The 22339-nt window shown below is 37.0% G+C and overlaps 1 protein-coding gene across 3 annotated transcripts in view; it reads left to right on the top strand.

Moving 5' to 3' along the window:
* The window catches only part of TRPC4 (transient receptor potential cation channel subfamily C member 4), a 209905-nt gene extending 194993 nt beyond the window's left edge, over positions 1 to 14912 (top strand). For 2 of the 3 annotated variants that reach the window (XM_055426211.2, XM_088842727.1), the window contains 3 exons: positions 5465 to 5506; positions 5633 to 5722; positions 7725 to 14912. In XM_055426211.2, the coding sequence (XP_055282186.1) occupies positions 5465 to 5506; positions 5633 to 5722; positions 7725 to 8453 (861 nt within the window). In that variant the 3' untranslated portion in view covers positions 8454 to 14912. The remainder of the gene's footprint in view (positions 1 to 5464; positions 5507 to 5632; positions 5723 to 7724) is intronic. The other variant, XM_055426213.2, reaches the window with a different exon arrangement.
* Positions 14913 to 22339: the final 7427 nt, after the last annotated feature.

Below are 22339 nucleotides of genomic sequence, written 5' to 3'. Positions count from 1 at the left end.
GCCACCTCTTCTTAATATCTTCTGCTTTTCTTGGGTCCATACCACTTCTGTCCTTTATCGAGCCCATCTTTGCATGAAATGTTCCCTTGATATCTCTAATTTTTTGAAAAGATCTCTTGTTTTTCCTATTCTGTTGTTTTCCTCTATTTCTTTGCATTGATTGCTGAGGAAGGCTTTCTTATCTCTCCTTGCTATTCTTTGGAACTCTGCATTCAGATCCTTCTATCTTTCCTTTTCTCCTTTGCTTTTCGCTTCTCTTCTTTTCACAGCTATTTGTAAGGCCTCCTCAGACAGCCATTTTGCTTTTTTGCATTTCTTTTCCATGGGGATGGTCTTGGTCCCTGTCTCCTGTACAATGTCACGAACGTCCATCCAGAGTTCAATTAATATGAAACATTTTTCATGCTATAGACCATGTTTCCAAATAGAATGCTTAAGTTAATGGGCAATGTATTGAACCAAAGAAATACTAGGTCTTTTAACGAAATCATTAAAAAATGATCTTAACCTCTTTCAGTTCAGTTCAGTCGCTCAGTCGTGTCTGACTCTTTGCGACCCCATGAATCACAGCACGCCAGGTCTCCCTGTCCATCACCAACTCCCAGAGTTCACTCAAACTCATGTCCATCGAGTCGGTGATGCCATCCAGCCACCTCATTCTCTGTCGTCCCCTTCTCCTCCCGCCCCCAATCCTTCCCAGCATCAGAGTATTTTCCAGTGAGTCAGCTCGTCAGTTTTGTGTTTTCCACTTTTTCACTTTCTCTGGAGCAGGTAGTGAGGACAGGAAACACCATCTCTGTTAGGGTCACTTAGCTTCACTCAGCTCTCGGACTGCAGATGGTTTACTCATGCCTGACCAGTTGCCACAGAAATATATTCAGTTAAGTCACTGCATGGGAATCTGGAGAAGTGACTAGATTAATACACCTATCATTACTAAAGGAAAAAGACTAATAATACTTGCCTTTCAGAACTCATTTTTTTAATGAAAATCATTAAAATGTATTTTCCCTTAATCTTCATAACTTTCTGTATGCCTACCAACAAATCTCACAGATATGACCGTGTTCATCCATGGGTACCTGTGAATTCTAATTTACTGTGGTAAGATTTGCCGAAAAGACATTTGAATTAAATGTTCTTTCCCAAGTGGGAATCCAGAGGACTGAATTTCTTCTCAGTATTTCAAGAGTGAGATCCTGAATACTTGCTGTGAAAAGGCAACCTTCAGCATTTTATATCATTTGTTTTTATTTGCTTAGAAAGTGTGTTTATAGAGAACAACATATAGACCCATCAGTAAATGAACCACACTACCATCTCTACAGAGAGATCATAGCCTACAGTGACCCCTTGCTTTTTCACTTGTTTTTTTGTTTGTTTGTTTTAAATAAGAGTACAGACAGTTGCCCCTTTTTGGGGATTCACTGAGAAAAACAGAGAATAAAAGGCATAATTCATGGGCTTTAAATCAGTGATAGAGCCAAACTAGAGTGGGAAGGAGAGAAAACGGCGCTAACACTGGACTGTAGGGCACCGAGCTTGGTGAAGCAAGCCTGACATTCCACTGTGGACCCAGAGAGAAGGAGAGATAAAGAGTGAGGAAATGCCACATGAATTCCCTGGAGCCCTTTCTTTCAGAGCTGCAAAACTCTGCTTGCTCTAAAGCAACCTGACACTTCTGTTGAAATCAGAGTTATCTCTGGGCAGCAGAGGTTTTTTCTCACTAGCTGGTCCTTTCCTTTATCATTATCTCTGTAATCCAAATACTGCCAATGTCTTGTCCTAACAAATCAGGAGGAACTTGCAAAGGAAGAGGTCTGCCAAGGTGGCAGCCGGTGTGTCCTGGGCACTTGCGTAGAAAGCCATCCTGCCAAGGAACATTCTCTACACCTTGCCAGACTTTGGGTAGAATTCGCCAAGAAAACCCCCATTTTAAAGTACGCATCTCCCTCCAAAATATTTTTCCTAGACATCCAGTCAAGGAAGGAAGGTTCCTGATCCATCATATGGCCCATTTTTCTTATCTTCACTGTAACAGCAAATCAACTTAATTTATTTTAGAAAAAGCTGCCAAATGCAACTTCACAGATTTTTCATTGTTGTTTTAGTTGTGTCTGACTCTTTTGCTACCCCGTGGACTGTAGCCCGCCACGCTCCTCTGTCCATGAGATTTCCCAGGCAAGAATACTGGAGTGGGTTGCTGTTTCCTTCTCCAGGACATCTTCCCAACCCAGGGATGGAACCCATGTCTCCCCAGTCTCCTGCATTGCAGGCGGATTCTTTACCACTGAAATTTCTCAGTAACATGGTAAACATAAACTCATTCACAGAAAATTTCTTTATTCCTAACAGGTCTACCATGCTGTCATTCTACCTAGTCATTAGTTTTCTTTTATAAAAAATAGAGAACTGTTAGTCATTGCAGATCACTTTATCAAAGTTTAACATGACTAGCTTGAAAAAAATTCACTACCTCTTATGTACTTAGGTACTTTTTGAATGTTGATTCATGGGGTCGCGGAGAGTCGGACCCGACTGAGCGACTGAACTGAACTGAACTGAACTGACTTTTTGAATGAAATGTCCTTTGTTATACTGCTTTTATAAACACAAGTTGGTCCTTTCTATTCTTGGTCACTTCCAGTGATAATAGAGCAAATCCTTTTGAAGTTCAGCTGAACTTTACCCAACAAAGAGGTTGCAAACATGGTATTGTTGGTGGCAGCTCTATTTTATAAACATTTAATGATGTCACCAGTTTCTAAAAATTATCATTATGTTTATGGCAAAGAATGCTTACATTATGGATTGAAGTCTTTGTGTCTTTGAAAATAAGATATTTGGAACTCCTAACCCACTCCAGTGGCAACCCTCTCCAGTTTTATTGCCTGGAGAATCCCATGGACGGAGGAGCCTGGTGGGCTACAGTCCACGGGGTCACAAAGAGTCGGACACGACTGAGTGACTTCACTTTCACTTTCAATCCCATAATAGTAATGGTCAATCAGTATTGGTGAATTCATTGCATTCATTGTGTTTTCAGAGTTCAGAAGATGGTTGACTGCATCCATTCCTATCTTAGGTACTGAAGTTCAATTGACTGATATAATCTCACAAGACTAAAGACTGTTTTATAGTATTACCATCTAGGTGTGGAAACAGATTGGTTGGAAAAACAATTAACTGTAAACTTGGGCTATGATATTAAATAACTCCTGATAGTTATCACAATAAAATTTTTTATGTTCTTTCTTTCTGCCAGACTATTTTGCTTAAAATTCAAAAAATAACTTTTTCCAGAAAAAGCTGGAATTATCTTTTAAAGTGTGATCTTTGTATTTTTGTTTTGTATTAAAATTTCTAATTTTATATACGAGTAAGTTTCTACAGAAGGGAAGACAGTTTGTGCTCTTTTTAATACTAAAATAAAGTGAAAAGTGAAAGTCACCCAGTGGTATTTGACTCTTTGCGACCCCATAGACTATAGCCTGCCAGGCTCCTCTATCCATGAAATTCTCCAGGCCAGAATACTGGAGTGGGTAGCTTTTCCCTTCTCCAGGGGATCTTCCCAACCCAGGGATCAAACCCAGGTCTCTCGCATTGCAGGCAGATTCTTTACCATATGAGCCACCAGGGAAGCCCAGGCATCATGATAGTTTTCACTTATTACTCATAATTCTCTGATTCTGTCATCCTTAGTTTTAGTTTTACTTTGAGAAAATTTAAAGTTAAATCATGACTTCAAACTGCTTTCTGACTATTTTAATTGGCTTTTTAAAGACTAAATTAGTGAAATGTTATAGAGCCCCAAGATAATAAAAATTGAGTCTACTAAATTCTGTATTAAATTCAGAGTTTCTATTTACTCAAATCATAGAATATGATTTCCTGTACAATGTTTACAATGAGAGTGCTAAAGAAGTTAGTGTACAGCTGCATTCACGCTCAAAGTATTTGTGTTCACTTAAAGTCAAGGAGATCTGGAAGGCATGTTTCCTCCCAGAAGTGCTTTTTTCCTCGGATTTCAGCTGATCTGTGTCTCAACAGGAGTCACATACCTCCATCTTGTGGCCCATTCATAAAGTTCCCACTTTCTTTTTTTTTTTGAAGATGTTCTAATTTTGTATGAAGTTTCACATTTCCCAGTCCTATAATTAGTACTATAATCATCTAAAAATCTTTTTCCTAAGAGTCATGTAAAATTGAATGGTTTTCCAATCATTAGTGGCCTTTACAAAGTGAAGCACTGTCTCATCTGTTTCTGAAAATCTAATAGTCATGAAACACAAATCCATTCTAATGGCCAACGAAAATGCCAACTTCCCCTATTTACCTTAAAGAGAGAAAAAGAGTTTCTTTTAAATTGTCTGATTTTTTTTTTAGTATCATTTCACAGTGATGTATGCACAACTCTTTTCAAAATTCCATTTTATCAGCCTCTGATTAAGTATTTACTAGGGAAGAAGATCAAAAGACTTATTTAAATCCAAGATATGTTATCTCTTTTGCTTTCTCACAATTTATCAAATTCATTTCTTTGTAACAGAAGTATACTTGTTTTAGATTACTTTGGCCAGTTTTCTTCCTTAAGAATCAATGCTTATATTTGACATGCATAAAATTAGGATTGTATTAGTTTTTTTTCCTAGTATCTTTAGAATACTAGTGAAACCTGCAAATATATACTTTATCATTTATTATGTAACTCAGTTTACAATAGACTTTTTTAGTCATTAAACATCTTTCTCTGTTTTGTACTCCATAATCATTGCCTCATGCTAACCCAAGCTCTGCTCCCAAAACATTCTGATCCCTTCAGAATAATAGCAGGGAATTACATTTATTTTAAAAAATTAATGAACCCTATCTTTGAGCAGAATCTTTTATTTTGGTAAATTCAATCATCTAATTCAAACAGCAATTTCCTCTTAATGTATATCTGCTTGAAATTAAGTGTTGGGAATTCATTGTCTGTTTCTGATTACATGTTGTATATCATGGTTAAATTCTTAATATGACTATGTTGATATTTATGAAGACCTTCAGATTGTTATAACACTATCTTTTCAGTCTATCGAATTTTAATTATTTGCAATTTAATTTGTGTTTATACCTCCCAACTGTGTCTCTTAGCATCGTTTCAAATGATTTGGAGTACACACTAACTATGATGACCTAATTCTCCATAATCTTATATTAAAAGAACAGTCTTGCCATCACTGTTTAATTATTCTATATATTAAGTGCCACAGGAATTATAACCTTGCACTTTGTTGTTTTGGTTCATTCATTCTTTTGATTCGAGTAAGGCTGTCTCTCTAGCTGTTATCCCTTGTCCAGTAAAATTCCCACTTTGCAGAAGTGAGGGGAATGATATTCTTGATTAAAAGAACCAGTAATTACTTTACAGAATGGTAAAATATGACTGTAACTGAAAGGTAACTGTCTCCTTCTTTTTCAGAGGCGAGCTGCTGATAATTTGAGAAGACATCACCAATATCAAGTAAGTTATTTTTATATCTTGAAACTTACACTAAAATAAAGCACAATCCCCTCTTTTGAACTGACTTTAGAGAGATCATATTTATGCACTGAAGAGCAATTCTCTCATTTTCTAATGCCTTCTTAGGAAGTTATGCGGAACCTGGTAAAGCGATACGTTGCCGCAATGATTAGAGATGCCAAAACTGAAGAAGGTCTGACAGAGGAGAACTTTAAGGTAACCACTTTCATCTTTGTCACTAAGAGGCGGATTCTACAGTGTGGAAGCAGGGCAGCCCATTTTAACTCAGAGCTTGAAATGGGGGCCGTGTGTTCCGAGCAAGCCTTTCTGTCTTCTCCTTCTTTTTTCTTTAATTCAGCCCTACTGAATTATTTTTTTTTAAGTGGAAAAATTTCTTTTCAAAATACAGTGCATTCAAACAGACTTAATCTGAAAGATCGAGGAGACTTATTTGGACAGAGAAAATCCTAGTGCCTTGTGGCATTCTGATTGCTGATCTCAGCCACAGGCTTTTTGAAACTGATTTGATTTCTAAACCTGAAACATTTAGTAGCCAATGATCTGAACACAACAAAAACCTTCTTTGTGTTCTGCACAGCTTTGGTAAAGGAAAATTTTAAGGTTTGAGCTTTATTGGAGCTTACAAATGTAGTTTTTCTCCCTGAGTTGTTGTTGTTTAATTCTATCTGAGTAAAAAAGGTAGAATACATGAAATACATATTTCTTATCTCATGGTATAAAATGACTTTGTTACTCTGCATGGGTTGTTAGGAAGTCTCCAGACAAGAATACTGGAGTGGGTAACCATTCCCTTCTCCAGGGGTTCTATCCCTGGGTCTCCTGCATTGCAGGCAAATTCTTTACTGTCTGAGCCACCAAGGAAGCTCCAGAGATTTTGGACTACTGACTAAAAGTCAATAAGATCTTATCGGCAAAAACAAAAGAAACATATAAAAAACCCTATAGGAGACCACTGACAAAGAAAAACTGCAGGCTTGACAGGGAATAAATATAAGCAGCCAATTAGGTAAGAAGAGAGATAAATCACAAAACACAGCACAGGTTAAAAGTTGGCTAGGATCCAAAATGTTCTTTGTAGCCACAACATCGAAATTTTGGAGTTAAATAATTCCTGACACTTAGGGTGATGGGTTGGAGGCAGGAGGCCACCCCAAAGCCCACTAGCAGGTTAGGACTGAGAATTCAGTTGTCCAAAAGGATGAAGGGATGAATCTAGGAAACGCTGTCTATTCATCAGTTCCCAGGATTTAGTGGCTGACCCAGATGTTGAGAGAAAATCAACACCAGGGTAATAAACGATTGAAAATAACTGCCAACTCTTGGAAGGGTAGACACCACTTTAATTATTTAGTTTTAGATGTCCCTTTGGACAACAAAATGTTCCAATATTAAAAATCTCGAAGAAACAAACAAACCCCTCCATCCCTGAGAGAATGTGAGATGACTTGATAGCAGATGCATATTTTGGAGAGAAAGTATTTGAAACTGTAGTCCCAAAGAAACCCAGCATCTCCCACTATTTCAAACTGTAGTCCCAAAGAAACCCAACATCCCCCACTACAGAGTGGTGGGAAAGAAAACTATTGTTTCTTTTACATCAACCTTAGGAAGTCTCCTCCTTTCTACAGAACTGTGATAGGATAGGAAAATTCAGTTCAGTTCAGTTCAGTCGCTCAGTTCAGTTCAGTCGCTCAGTCGTGTCCAACTCTCTGCGACCCCATGAATCACAGCACACCAGGCCTCCCTGTCCATCACCAACTCCGGGAGTTCACTCAAACTCATGTCCACCGAGTCGGTGATGCCATCCAGCCATCTCATTCTCTGTCGTCCCCTTCTCCTCCCACCCCCAATCCCTCCCAGCATCAGAGTCTTTTCCAGTGAGTCAACTCGTCTCATGAGGTGGCCAAAGTATTGGAGTTTCAGCTTTAGCATCAGTCCTTCCAATGAACACCCAGGATTGATCTCCTTTAGAATGGACTGGTTGGATCTCCTTGCAGTCCAAGGGGAGACATCAAATAGATAGAAGTGCACTGGAGAGAACTGACCATCCTAAATGGAACCACAGCAGAGCGGACTCCTAGCTCTCAGAAATGAGTGAAGACGTGTCAGATCCATATATGAAATGAGCAAATAATAGCTTCCTAACGTTTATTTGTTTAGGTCACGAACTAATTTCATCATTTTTCTCCTCACTTAGGAACTCAAGCAAGACATTTCTAGCTTCCGCTTTGAAGTCCTGGGGTTATTAAGAGGAAGCAAACTCTCCACGGTCCAGTCTGCTCAGGGCACGAAGGAGTCTTCTAATTCCGCAGACTCGGATGAAAAGAGTGATAACGAGGGTAGCAGCAAGGACAAGAAAAAGAACTTCAGCCTCTTCGACCTGACCACCCTCATTCACCCGCGGTCGGCGGCAATTGCCGCTGAAAGACACACCATCAGCAACGGCTCCGCCCTCGTGGTGCAGGAGCCCCCGAGAGAGAAGCAGAGAAAAGTGAATTTTGTGACCGATATCAGACACTTTGGGTTGTTTCACAGACGATCGAAACAACACGCCACCGCCCAGCAAAACGCAAACCAGATCTTCTCTGTTTCAGAAGGGGTGGCCCGCCAACAAGCTGAAGGACCCCTGGAGAGGAGCATCCAGCTGGAGTCCCGAGCTTTAGCGTCACGGGGTGACTTGAACATCCCGGGGCTCAGCGAACAGTGCATATTGGTAGATCATCGAGAAAGAAATACAGACTCCCTGGGTGTACAGGTGAGCAAGAGAGTGTGTTCATTCAAGTCAGAGAAGGTGGTGGTGGAGGACACGGTTCCCATCATACCAAAGGAGAAGAAACACGCGAAAGAGGAGGACTCGAGTGTAGACTATGATGCAGACCTCACAGACACCATCACCCACGAAGACTATGTGACCACAAGGTTGTGATACTTGACCCCAGAAAGCGTTTCACATCCATAACACACATTTTCCATAGTGAGCTGGGTGGTGGGGGGAGATGTTCATCAGTGAATTAGCCAATGCTAACATACACTTTACAGCGTTTATCAACTGGGGCATATTAACCGTGTCATGTTTAAATAAGGCAAAGGCTATCCCAAACCCTTGTTTTGTTACCTGCTTTTGCTTTCACAATTTGTTTTACAATTTTTTGTTGTTGTTGTTAATAAATAAATGCACCTTGTATTCTTGTACTGTTGCCATAACCCACAGGAAATTTTTAGCTCTTTTTCAATTTAAACAAAAGCAACTTACTACATGTGGTAGTTGACTCCTATAATAGGATATTTTTATATGCAAAAAAATGTAGCTGAAATAGTAGAGCTTTTCATAATTTTTTAGGGTCTCTAGAGATGGTTACTCATCAAGGACTTTTCACTGAGCCAGAAAGTTTGGCTTTAAAACACAAATATTCAGTTATTTCTTAAGAACATGTAAATATCATGCATAATTTAAGCAAACAAGTCTCCTTCTCATGGACTCAAGATCAAGCTCTTAAAATGAAAGTCAGGTATACGTTCTAGAGTTTTAGGGTGTCCAGTTTTTGCTCTCAGTAAGTAAAAGAAATGTTTGTCCTTAATACATGTTGATGATTTTTAATGTTTTGTCAGAAAATAATTTTTAAGTTTGTTTTTTAATGACCTTTTTCAGACTCACCTGCAGATTATATAAATATGAGACTTTGTGAATAAAGAGAATTTAAAAAATGTGGCAAAAGATCCCAGTGCTAGAAGAGAATAACAATAAAGTACAACACCTTAAAGAAATCAAGATGATTGCGGGTTCATAACATCCAGGTGAAAATGAATTCGTTCTAATAATCTAAACCTAAGCAAAGTTACATCCTGTTTTTAACCAATGCAACATTGCTATAATTCAAAAGAGGTACAAAAATCTTGTAGTTTCCTCTTCTTTCCCCCAGTGACTAGTATTTCTTTAAAATTAAAATCACCCTAAAATCACTATTAATTTTAGCAGTAGGAATAGATACATAGTTTTACAGGGACAAATCTTAATTAGGTATTTCTTCTATTGTTTCCAAAGTAATTTAGCTTATATTATCCTCATTTACTGAGCTACTGAAAAAGAAGTGTTTTTACCTGATATCAAAAAAGGTGCTGGCAACTTCTTACAGTTTAAATTATATAACTTGTATCTATCTAAGCCACCATGGAAATAGACGTTTCCTCACCACATGCAATTAGCATTTATTTCAAATCAACAGAAACATGCTGAGTTTGTTTGATCAAAAATTACCTCCATGAACTAGATAAATCATATATGATTTAACATTGACCAAAAGCTGGTGGCTCAGATGATAAAGAATATGCCTGCAATGTGGGAAACCTAGGTTTGATCCCTGGGTCAGGAAGATCCTCAAGAGAAGAGAATAGCAACTCAGTCCAGTATTCTTCTTGCCTGGAGAATTCCATGGATAAAGTAGCTTGGCGGGCTACAGCCCATGAGGCTGCAAAGAGTTGGACATGTCTGAGCAATTAACACATACACAAAAAAACTTCATAGTACGCCAAAACCCAGTTTCTGATCACTGTACAACAAAAATAAGAACTAAGAGCAATAGCTACGTCAGCCACTGTTTTGTGTGCTATGCGTGTATTAAAATACATGTACTGCTCATGACAACCCCTGAAATAGCTGCTTTTCTGATCCCCACTTCTTTACATGAGGAAGTTGAGGCAGGCAATAACTAAGCTGAAGTTCACAGCCAGAAATGAAGCTCTGAGGAGTCCTTGAAGGTCATGCCCTTAACTGTTTTACCACACTGCCTCTCAGAACACTAACGAAAACCAAGCAAAATGATGTGCACACAAGAGGTTTACTGTGGCCACTTCTGAAACGCTGAAGTTTGGGAGCAAATGAGCTGGATAAACTCCATAAATGTGTGTCCCTTTTGTAAAGCAAAAGGAAGGTGCAAATTTAAAGATGAAATGGATTTGACTCTTTGACAATTACATGATGGAAGCTAGTAGATTTTTTTTAATGAATTTCTTAGGGGATGTCAGAATTCAACCTGAAATATTAGATTTTAGTTTATAGGAAAGCAAGAGGCACTGAGATGCTGAATATTCCTAAATCTGGATTTCGTCTGAGGGATTGAAGAATGGGTCAGGGAGCTTTAGAGTAACACAATAAGCCTAATGAATGTTCTGACTACTTCAACAACACCTTTAGCTCAAGTAGGTTAGAACTCAGAATAAACCCTTGGAGATGGTGGAATACTTGAATGTTCTAAGTCAGACATATAGTAGTAGGGAAATCGTAGTACTAGGCTCTATACTTGTGATGTTTTTCAGTGATTCCTTTTTTGCTGTCTCTGTCATGTGTGTGTGTGTTTCCCTTGACCGTTAAGATCATATATGTATATATCACTATGATACATTCTTCACCAGAAATTTAAGTTCAGATTTCCTCTGTTCCTTCTGGTAACACCACCAACAATAAAAGCAACCAAAAATTTTTCCCAGTAGTTTATTTATATCAGAGGTTAGGGTGCTGATGTTTTACAGGTGAACATGGTGATAACAGAGGACCTTCGGAGCACATAACACCTTGCTTTTCTGTTCCAAAAATGATGGTTTCTAACAACTCCCAGATGTCACTGACAGAGGTATTTATGGGTTTAAACAAAATACTGGATATTGCTTGTACTGGCTCTTAGAATTGGAGCTTATTCTAAATATGTAGCAATATATTAGGTGGCATTAATAAAGAGGAACAGTAGGGAAAGAATAAGAATGATAAAAGAAAAGAAGGATTGCAAAATAAAGGGATGATGTATTTTTGAGGGTTTTTTTAAGTAAATAATTTGAGGTTTCTCTTGATTTCTATTCATATTTCTATCAACAAATTTCTAAACACCAGAGAGAGGTTTGGCATCACACTTTAATTTGTGTAAAACTATGTTTTTTTGTATTTCATGCTCTCTGGATCTTCTTATTGCTCACCTTTATTTATTTACTTATTTATTGGCAGGGTTGGGTGAAAGAGGATCTAGAAAACTCAATAGAACTTTAATAGAATTAGGTTCAATTCATAAGGCTTCACCTACCATAGATATGTTTGTAAAAAACCCCTTACAAGAAAGAATGCTATAAAGATGTACCTAACTGTGATAGATGTATTCCCGAAAATATCTGTGTAAATAAATCTATATTAACTTTGGTAGGGAACTGACTGTGGAAAAAAAAGGATAACAGTGGTGAATTATTTTGTAAAATGATGAATTATTTATTTTTCAAAGTGATACTCCTCCCCAAAATGTAACTGTTTCATAAGTTGGATATTTGTATATCAAAATTTCTTAAATTAGATATTTTATTTATGGGTTGGCAATTAAAATACTGCAAAAGCATACTCATTTTCTTGCCTTGACCTGGACAGCAACCCGACACACTTCAAACAATGAAATTTCTTGGGTAACTGTGGGAGGGCAAAGAAAAATTTGATGAAGAGTTAAGGGTGGTAAACTTATGATATTATTCTGAAAGAAGCAGTCAAATTTTCAGTTAATGTGGAAAGAATATAGATAACCTAAAGTATAGGTAACCTAAAAACACACTCTTCTGCTATTCAATAATACTTAATAATTCTGTAAATTGAGTGATTGTGCAGACTCATGACTGTTGAAGACCAGACATCAAGCACTGAAATCTGTTCATTCTCAGTTATTTATGCATTGTGTCTGCAGCAGAATCTTCCACATTTTAGACACCTGCCAGTTTTAACAGTTTAGGTAGTAATCCAAAAACAGCCTAGCGAAAACCACCCATGTATCTTTATAAACATGTTCAAAATGACTCAAATTTTTAAAAACCCTAATTTACTTGTATATTTCACCACTTTGAAAATTATCTTTTCAGTTTAGCTTTATTGTGTTTTTTTTTCCTTATAATCTCCAAAATTCAGAACTTCTAGTAACTGTAGAAGTTAGAAATTTAATATAGCTGTCAGTCTCCTCAAACTGAACTCCAAAAACTATTATTCTAATTATTTTACAATGTGTTACAATGTATTTTGTTTATATAGCTTATATAGTTTAAAAAACTGAAAACCGTGTTAAGTAATATCTTGATATATAACTGGAGAAATTCAGGACATTTATGGCAATTTTCAAAATTTACCAAGTTACTCAGTGGCTGAGTTGGAACTTCAAGAAAAAGCCCTGCATCTAGACATTCTGAGAAGACATCAAGTCATAAATGTATGAACGCATCTTTATTTTTGTGGAATTTGGTTTTCTTTGCCCTCTCCTTCAGTAGAAAATATTTATAGTTGTTCAAATTTTCTATGACTAAAATTTTGAGTTAATATCATATTATGCTTTTATCCCTACAGAATTGTAGTCACAGATTTTTTTTTAACTGATTTCTTACTGTTTTCTAAAAATACACTGTTCAGTACTTTCACTTCAACCTGTAGATTATGTGACAATTCTATATGCACACTGGTAATATTAATAATAAAATGTTCAACTAATATTAACTGAAAAATGATGGAGCTGGGAAACATGAAGGGGAACCAATATCAAGACCATGGGACCAGGGCTAGACATGACCAGGGACTAGACCTTGTCTAACCAGGGCTAGATAAGACCATGGGACCAGGGCTAGACATGAATTCACTGAGCTGACAAAATAGTGAAGCTGTCACTTCAATACCAGTAAAATTCACCAGCAGCAAAACCATTAGTTTCCATTAGAGCTGGCCTGTCCAATATGGTAGTGACTAGCACTCTATGGGGTCACACAGAGTCGGACACGACTGAAGTGACTTAGCAGCAGCAGCCACCTATGGTTACTAAGTACTTGAAATGTGGCTACAGGTGTAAAACACACACCAGATTTCAAAGACTTAGTATGCAAATAATGCAAAAGATTAATATTTATATTGGTTACATGTTGAAATAATATTTTGGATGCATTGAGTTAAAATATACTAATGAAATTAGTTTTAATTTTACGTTTTTAATGGAGCTACCAGAAGATGTAAAAATACCTGTGTGGCTCACATTTGTAAGTTGCAGTACAGTTCTTTTGGACCGTAGTGCTATTTGATTCACTCAATTCATGTGTTTGGCTCATTTAATTTTCATGGGTGAAGTTGATGTATTTGACTGCTCAGAAATTTTGATACGGCTGGACTAAAGTCTGTCATGCCTTCTTAATTCCCAGTATCCTAGTTGGAATCACTGCTAATTACTTGTTCTTTGTTTTTCCCTTGCTGTTGCAAAGATATTAACATATGAATATGTACAGATTATGTTTTTTAATTGCTTTTCTCAAGAATGGGATTATACTGATAGCTTAGTGACTTTGTTTTTCAACAAAGAGGATATCATGGACGCCTTTTCTAGAGTCATTTAATATAACAGAGCTATTTGAATCCATTCAAAGAAAGCTCCTCACTAGTTGCTTTACCTACTGAAATACATTCATAGGCTATTCTAAAGGCTCTTTAGAAGAGCTACTTATTGGGTCAAATGTGAAATTTTGAGGAGTACTTGAGAGACGAGGACGATGCATTTTGAAAGGCAAATATGCTCATTTCTCTCCTCTGTTCACAGTCTTGCAGAGCTGTCTCCCTGGTGTTTAAGTGCGGATTCCATAGCTAGACCTTCATAAAGTGGCCCCACTTGATGGTACCAGCATCGTTTCTCAGCATCATTCTTTCCTACTCCCTAAACTTCAGCCATCCAGGCCTTTGTTTCATTCTTTAAGACTTAATATCTCTCTTTCTCCAACATTTCCAAATACTGTTCTTCCAGGTTTGGATAATAATTGAACTGAAAACATTATTACTTTAAAGAATTTTCTTTCACCCTTAAATGTTTGATAGATTATTACCAGTGAATTTTACCTATAATTTAAAAAAAAAAAAAAAGAATTTTCTTTAACATAGGATTTTAAATTATTCTATCATTTTTATGGTTTCCTTTAGGTCTAATTGTTTTATCAAATGTTTTTTTCCTTAAAGATGATCTTTTTCCTGAGTCTGCAGATAATGATTCAGCTTCTCCACTCTGGGAGTAAGAGTTTACCTGAACTAACTTCCTTTCAGGCCATCAACTAATTTAGAGAGGTTTAATTTACTCTCAGGAAATAACTCACAGAGTTGCTTCACCATTCACAATACAAACTGCCCTGTGGCCTGGAAGAAGGCAAGAAGTTGGTGTTTTTTCATAGCTGCTGTGAAGTGACCACAAGTTGTGTATTTCACTCATTCAGACTTCATCTGCTGATATTTGAAGTTTCTGGATGAAAATGTTCCTAAAATGTCCCTAAAATATCAAATAATGCTAAATCCTCTTTCTAAAGTTGTAAGTACCAAATAAATAGGAAAGTGGAAATGTGGAAAAAAATAAAGACACCATAAAATGTTCAGTGAGTGGTTATTTCTTCATTAAAAATGGTTATTTTTAATTAAACTTAAAAATATTTTAGATTGTTATTGAGTCATATGCAGTTGTAAGAAATATTAATAATACAGAGAAATTTCTTGTACAAATTATCCATTTTCCTTTCAGGAGAAACTTCTTCCAAATCTGTAGTATAATACTGCATAAAATTGACATAGATATAACCAGTCTTGCTCAGATTTTTGCAGTTGTACTTGTGAAGGTGGACTGGTGTGTGCACTTAGTTTTGTACAGCTTTATCTCATGTATATGTTTCTGTAGCCACAGCCATAGTCAAGATAAAAAAACATTTTCATGGCTATAAGGATATCTGGTATCGCCTGTGTTTAACCACATCCACATTCTAACTCCTCTCAATTCCAAATCCTGACAGTCTAACTTGTTCTCCATTTTTATAATTGTGTCATTTCAAGATTGTTATATATGTGGAATCATATGATATGCAACTTTCAGAGATTAGTGTATTTCACTCAACATAATTCTCTGAACATTCATGCAAGTTGTTACACTATTAGTGATTTGCTCCTTTTTTATTGATGAGTCTTAGTCCGTGATGTGGATGTACCACAATTTGTTTAGCATTTCACCCACTGAAGGGCATCTGGGCTGTTTCTAGTTTTTTTCTATTACAAATGAAATGTTGCAATGAACATTCATGAACAGATTTTGGTGTGACCAGGACTGTGTTATGGCAGTTGCATGCTTAGTATATAAGAAATAGTCAACCTGTATCCTTGTTTGGCCATACCATTTTACATACTCACCAGCAATGTAGGAGTGAGTCAGTTTCTCCACATTTTTGCTAGTATTTGGTGTTTTCACCATTTTTTATTTTATGCATTCTGATAGTTGTGCTATGACATCTCATTGTGGTTTTAATTTGCACTCCCCTGATGACCAATGTGTTGAACAACTTTCCTTGTGATTATCTGCCATGTGTATGTCATCTTAGTGAAGCTTCTATAAGGTTTTTGTATGTTTTCTAATGAAATTATTTGTGCTTTTCTTTTTTGTGTGCGTGCTGATGTTTATCATAGTTCTTTTTATATGCTAGATGCCATTCTAGTTGACAGATATGTGTTTTGCAAATATTTTCTCCCAATCTTAATCCTCTTAACAGGGGCGTTTTGCAGAACAAAATTTAAAATTTTTATCAAGTTCAACTTCTCAGCCTTATGTTTTATGGCAGTTTAACTAGAAGCCTTTGTCCAGGCCTAGATCATGAAGATCTTCTCTAGTTTTTTTCCCCAAAATCTTTATACTGTTATGCTTTAAATTATGTTTCATATTTAACAAACTTATTTTTCCTAATATTTTCCAAGTACTTTAGCATATATTCAGATTTATGGAAAAGAAATCATCTTGAGGAGTGCAATCACAGAGATAGACAGGAAATGAAGAAAAGGATTGTAGACAGGCAAAGATACAGGGGGCAGTGAAATCGCGGTGACAGAAAGAAAGTTCAGTGAACCATTTTTATGACATAACAACTGACTCAGTTACTCAGAAACTACAGCCAGTCTTTTCTGAAGTTGGAAAAAAAAAAACTCAAATTATTTCAGTTTCATTGCATTTCTTCCAACTTCTGAATCAGATGAAGCAATAAGGAATGAGAAAAACTGCTCTGATGAAACTGAAAACTAGAAACATGAAAAATTTTCAAATGCCCTCATTCATGAAATCCAATTGCTGTTTGAAAAAGGCTGGGGTTGCTGAAATATTATCTGACCCTCTATTTTCTGAAAAACAATCACTAAATTTGAAGCTAGTATGTATGTACCATTAAAATTACCAATCTTTTTTTAAAAAAGGCTTCTTTGGGGCTTTGATAGAGCACCACCACAACAAAAAAGAATAATTTGATTATAAAAAAATAAGGTAATTCATTAATGTAAATTTAGGAAAATTTGAATGATGAAATTAAAAGTACATGAGAATATATATGACCCATTAAACAAGACAATTGAGTCCACACAATAATGATTCAATGAAATGATTGAGTGTGGCATAAAATAACCATGTTAATTAAAGTCATTTCTCAGACTTGCATTAGAAATAAAAATTACTAATAACTATAAAAATATGGACCAGAATTTTGGCTAAATTACAATTTTTCTTTCTAATGCAAGCCTGAGGAAATATGGGACCCCCAGGTGGCACAGTGGTAAAGAATTCACTTGCCAATGCAGGAGACGCTGGAGTCACAGGTTCTATTCCCGGGTAGAGGAGATCCTCTGGAGGAGGAAATGGCAACTCACTCCAGGATTCTTGCCTGAAAAATTCCATGAACAGAGAAGCCTGGCGGGCTACAGTCCATGGGATCACAAAGAGCTGGACACAACTAAGCGCGCACGCACACGCACTAAAGGAAATACAACAGGTAACGGAATTGTGTAAGCAATGGAAACAATTGGAATCCTCCAATAAAATTCAAAGTTTCTGCTTTACCAAAAGCAAAGTCAGAAACTGTAACTCAATTCATATTGAGTGATAGTGAGTGATATATTAATAGATCTTTAATTTTGCTTTTCAGTTCAGTTCAGTCGCTCAGTCATGTCCGACTCTTTGTGACCCCATGAATCACAGCACTCCAGGCCTCCCTGCCCATCACCAACTCCCGGAGTTCACTCAAACTCATGTCCATGGAGTCGGTGATGCCATCCAACCATCTCATTTCCTATCCCCACTCCACACCACTAGAGATTCAGCCCTGTGGCAGACAACAGGGATAAAAACATGATGTGTACTTTCTAGAGGAGCTTACAAAATCAAGTCAGGAAAATCTCACTTATGTTTTACATTGTAAGATATTAGTAACTTTATTGTTCTTCATACAGCTGGTGGTTAACAATCGCGATTTATAGATTGGATTTTTTTTTTATTTTTTATTGGAGGCTAATTATTTTACAATATAATATTGGTTGGTTTTGCCATACATTAACATGAATCCGCCCCAGGTGTACATGAGTTACCCTTCCTGAACCCCCCTCCCACCTCCCTCCTCCCCTTATCCTCCCTCTGGGTCATCCCCGTGCACCAGCCCCAAGCACCCAGTATCATGCGTCGAACCTGGACTGGTGATTCGTTTCACATATGATAATATACGCGTTTCAATGCCATTCTCCCAGATCATCCCACCCTCGCCCTCTCCCACAGAGTCCCAAAGACTGTTCTATACACCTGTGTCTCTTTTGCTATCTCCTATACAGCTGAAACTCCAATACTTTGGCCACCTCATGCGACGAGTTGACTCACTGGAAAAGAGTCTGATGCTAGGAGGGATTGGGGGTAGGAGGAGACGAGGATGACAAAGAATGAGATGGCTGGATGGCATCACCGACTCGATGGACATGAGTTTGAGGGAACTCCGGGAGTTGGTGATGGACAGGGAGGCCTGGCGTGCTGTGGTTCATGGGGTCGCAAAGAGTCGGACAAGACTAGGCGACTGAACTGAACTGAACTGATACAGGGTTATCATTTCCATCTTTCTAAATTCCATATATATGTGTTAGTATACTGTATTGGTGTTTTTCTTTCTGGCTTACTTCACTCTGTATAATAGGCTCCAGTTTCATCCACCTCATTAGAACCGATTCAAATGCATTCTTTTTAATGGAGTAATAATCCATCGTGTATATGTACCAAAGCTTTCTTATCCATTTGTCTGCAGATGGACATCTAGGTTGCTTCCATGTCCTGGCTATTATAAACAGTGCTGCAATGAACATTGGAGTATACGTGTCTCTTTCAATTCTGGTTTCCTCGGTGTGTATGCCCAGGAGTGCGATTGCTGGATCATATGGCAGTTCTATTTCCAGTTTTTTAAGGAATCTCCACTCTGTTCTCCATAGTGGCTATACTAGTTTGCATTCCCACCAATAGTGTATGAGGGTTCCCTTTTCTCCACACCCTCTCCAGCATTTATTGCATGTAGACTTTTGGATAGCAGCCATTCTGACTGGTGTGTAATGGTATTTCACTGTGGTTTTGATTTGCATTTCTCTGATTATGAGGGATGTTGAGCATTTTTTCATGTGTTTGTTAGCCATCTGTATGTCTTCTTTGGAGAAATGTCTGTTTAATTCTTTGGCCCATTTTTTGATTGGGTCGTTTATTTTTCTGGAATTGAGCTGAAGGAGCTGCTTGTATATTTTGGAGATTAATTCTTTGTCAGTTGTTTCATTTGCTATTATTTTCTCCCATTCTGAAGGCTGTCTTTTCACCTTGCTTATAGTTTCCTTTGCTGTGCAGAAGCTTTTGATTTTAATTAGGTCCCATTTGTTTATTTTTGCTTTTATTTCCATTATTCTGGGAGGTGGGTCATGGAGGGTCCTGCTGTGATTTATGTCGGAGAGTGTTTTGCCTACGTTCTCCTCTAGGAGTTTTATAGTTTTTGGTCTTACATTTAGATCTTTAATCCATTTTGAGTATATTTTTGTGTATGGTGTTAGGGAGTGTTCTAGTTTCAAGTGGCTGACCAGTTTTCCCAGCACCACATGTTAAAGAGACTGTCTTTTCTCCATTTTATATTCTTGCCTCCTTTGTCAAAGATAAGGTGTCCATAGGTGTGTGGATTTATCTCTGGGCTTTCTATTTTGTTCCATTGATCTATATTTCTGTCTTTATGCCAGTACCATACTGTCTTGATGACTGTGGCTTTGTAGTAGAGCCTGAAGTCCAGCAGGTTGATTCCCCCAGTTCCATTCTTCTTTCTCAAGACTGCTTTGGCTATTCGAGGTTTTTTGTATTTCCATACAAATTGTGAAATTATTTGTTCTAGCTCTGTGAAAAACACCGTTGGTAGCTTGATAAGGATTGCATTGAACGTATAAATTACTTTGGGTAATATATTCATTTTCACAATATTTATTCTTCCAATCCATGAACACGGTATATTTCTCCATCTATTAGTGTTCTCTCTGATTTCTTTCACCAGTGTTTTATAGTTTTCTATATATAGGTCTTTTGTTTCTTTAGGCAGATATATTCTTATGTATTTTATTATTTTTGTTGCAATGGTGAATGGAATTGTTTCCTTAATTTCTCTTTCTATTTTCTCATTATTAGTGTATAGGAATGCAAGGGATTTCTGTGTGTTGATTTTATATCCTGCAACTCTACTATATTCATTGATTAGCTCTAGTAATTTTCTGGTAGCTTCTTTAGGGTTTTCTGTGTAGAGGATCATGTCATCTGCAAATAGTGAGAGTTTTACTTCTTCTTTTCCGATTTGGATTCCGTTTATGTCTTTTTCTGCTCTGATTGCTGTGGTTAAACTTCCAAAGCTATGTTGAATAGTAGTGGTGAGAGTAGGCACCCTTGTCTTATTCCTGACTTTAGGGGAAACGCTTTCAGTTTTTCACCATTGAGGATAATGTTTGCTGTGGGTTTGTCATATATAGCTTTTATTATGTTGAGAAATGTTCCTTCTATTCCCGCCTTCTGGAGGGTTTTGATCATAAATGGATGCTGAATTTTGTCAAAGGCTTTCTCTGCATCTATTGAGATAATCATATGGTTTTTATTTTACAATTTGTTAATGTGGTGTATTACATTGATTGATTTGAGGATATTGAAGAATCCTTGCATTCCTGGGATAAAGCCCACTTGGTCATGATGTATGATCTTTTTAATGTGTTGTTGGATTCTGATTGCTAGAATTTTGTTAAGGATTTCCGCATCTATGTTCATCAGTGATATTGGACTGTAGTTCTCCTTTTTTGTGGCATCTTTGTCAGGTTTTGGTATTAGGGTGATAGTGACCTCATAGAATGAGTTTGGAAGTTTCCCTTCCTCAGCAATTTTCTGGAAGTGTTTGAGTAGAATAGGTGTTAGCTCTTCTCTAAATTTTTGGTAGAATTCAGCTGTGAAGCTGTCTGGACCTGGGCTTTTGTGATGGGTCTATTAAGATTTTCTATTTCTTCCTGGTTCAGTTTTGAAAAGTTGTACTTTTCTAAGAATTTGTCCATTTCTTCCAAATTGTCCATTTTATTGCCATATAATTGCTGATAGTATTCTCTAATGATCCTTTGTATTTCTTTGTTGTCAGTTGTGATCTCTCCATTTTCATTTCTAATTGTACTGATTTGGTTCTTCCCCCCTTGTTTCTTGATGAGTCTGGCTAGTGGTTTGTCAATTTTATTTACCCTTTCAAAGAACCAGCTTTTGGCTTTGTTGATTTTTGCTATGGTCTCTTTTGTTTCTTTTGCATTTATTTCTGCCCTAATTTTTAAGATTTCTTTCCTTCTACTAACCCTTGGGTTCTTCATTTCTTCCTTTTCTAGTTGCTTTAGGTATAGAGTTAAGTTATTTCGTTGACTATTTTCTTGTTTCTTGAGGTGTGCCTGTATTGCTATGAACCTTCCCTTAACACTGCTTTTACAGTGTCCCAGAGGATTTGGGTTGTTGTGTTTTCATTTTCATTCATTTCTATGCATATTTTGATTTCTCTTTTGATTTCTTCTATGATTTGTTCACTATTCAGCAGCGTGTTGTTCAGCCTCCATATGTTGGCATTTTTAATAGTTTTTCTCCTGTAATTGAGATCTAGTCTTACTGCATTGTGGTCAGAAAAGATGCTTGGAATGATTTCAATTTTTTTTGAATTTACCAAGGCTGGATTTATGGCCCAGGATGTGATCTATCCTGGAAAAGGTTCTGTGTGTGCTTGAGAAAAAGCTGAAATTCATTGTTTTTGGGTGAAATGTCCTATAGAGATCTATTAGGTCTAACTGGTCTATTGTATCATTTAAAGTTTGTGTTTCCTTGTTAATTTTCTGTTTAGTTGATCTATCCATAAGTGTGAGTGGGGTATTAATGTCTCCCACTATTATTGCGTTGTTGTTATTTTCCCGTTTCATACTTGTTAGTAATTGTCTTACATATTGCGGTGCTCCTATGTTGGGTGCATAAATATTTATAATTGTTATATCTTCTTCTTGGATTGATCCTTTGATCATTATGTAGTTTCCTTCTTTGTCTCTTTTCACAGCCTTTGTTTTAAAGTCTATTTTATCTGATATGAGTTTTGCTACTCCTGCTTTCTTTTGGTCTCTATTTGCATGGAATATCTTTTTCCAGCCCTTCACTTTCAGTCTGTATGTGTCCCTCGCTTTGAGGTGGGTCTCTTGTAGACAACATATATGGGGGTCTTGTTTTTGTATCCATTCAGCCAGCCTTTGTCTTTTGGTTGGGGCATTCAACCCATTTACATTTAACGTAATTATTCATAAGTATGATCCCGTTGCCATTTTCTTTATTGTTTTGGGTTCGAGTTTATACACCCTTTCATTGTTTCCTGTCTAGAGAAGATCCTTTAGCATTTGTTGGAGAGCTGGTTTGGTGATGCTGATTTCTCTCAGCTTTTGCTTGTCTGTAA

The sequence above is a fragment of the Moschus berezovskii genome, chromosome 13, assembly GCF_049115385.1.
Source record: "Moschus berezovskii isolate FMDL1 chromosome 13, NW_MosBer_1.0, whole genome shotgun sequence".
In the NCBI taxonomy this organism is placed as follows: domain Eukaryota; kingdom Metazoa; phylum Chordata; class Mammalia; order Artiodactyla; family Moschidae; genus Moschus; species Moschus berezovskii.
The sequence above is the reverse complement of the archived record's forward strand: the minus strand, read 5'-3'. Positions and strand labels throughout refer to the sequence as shown.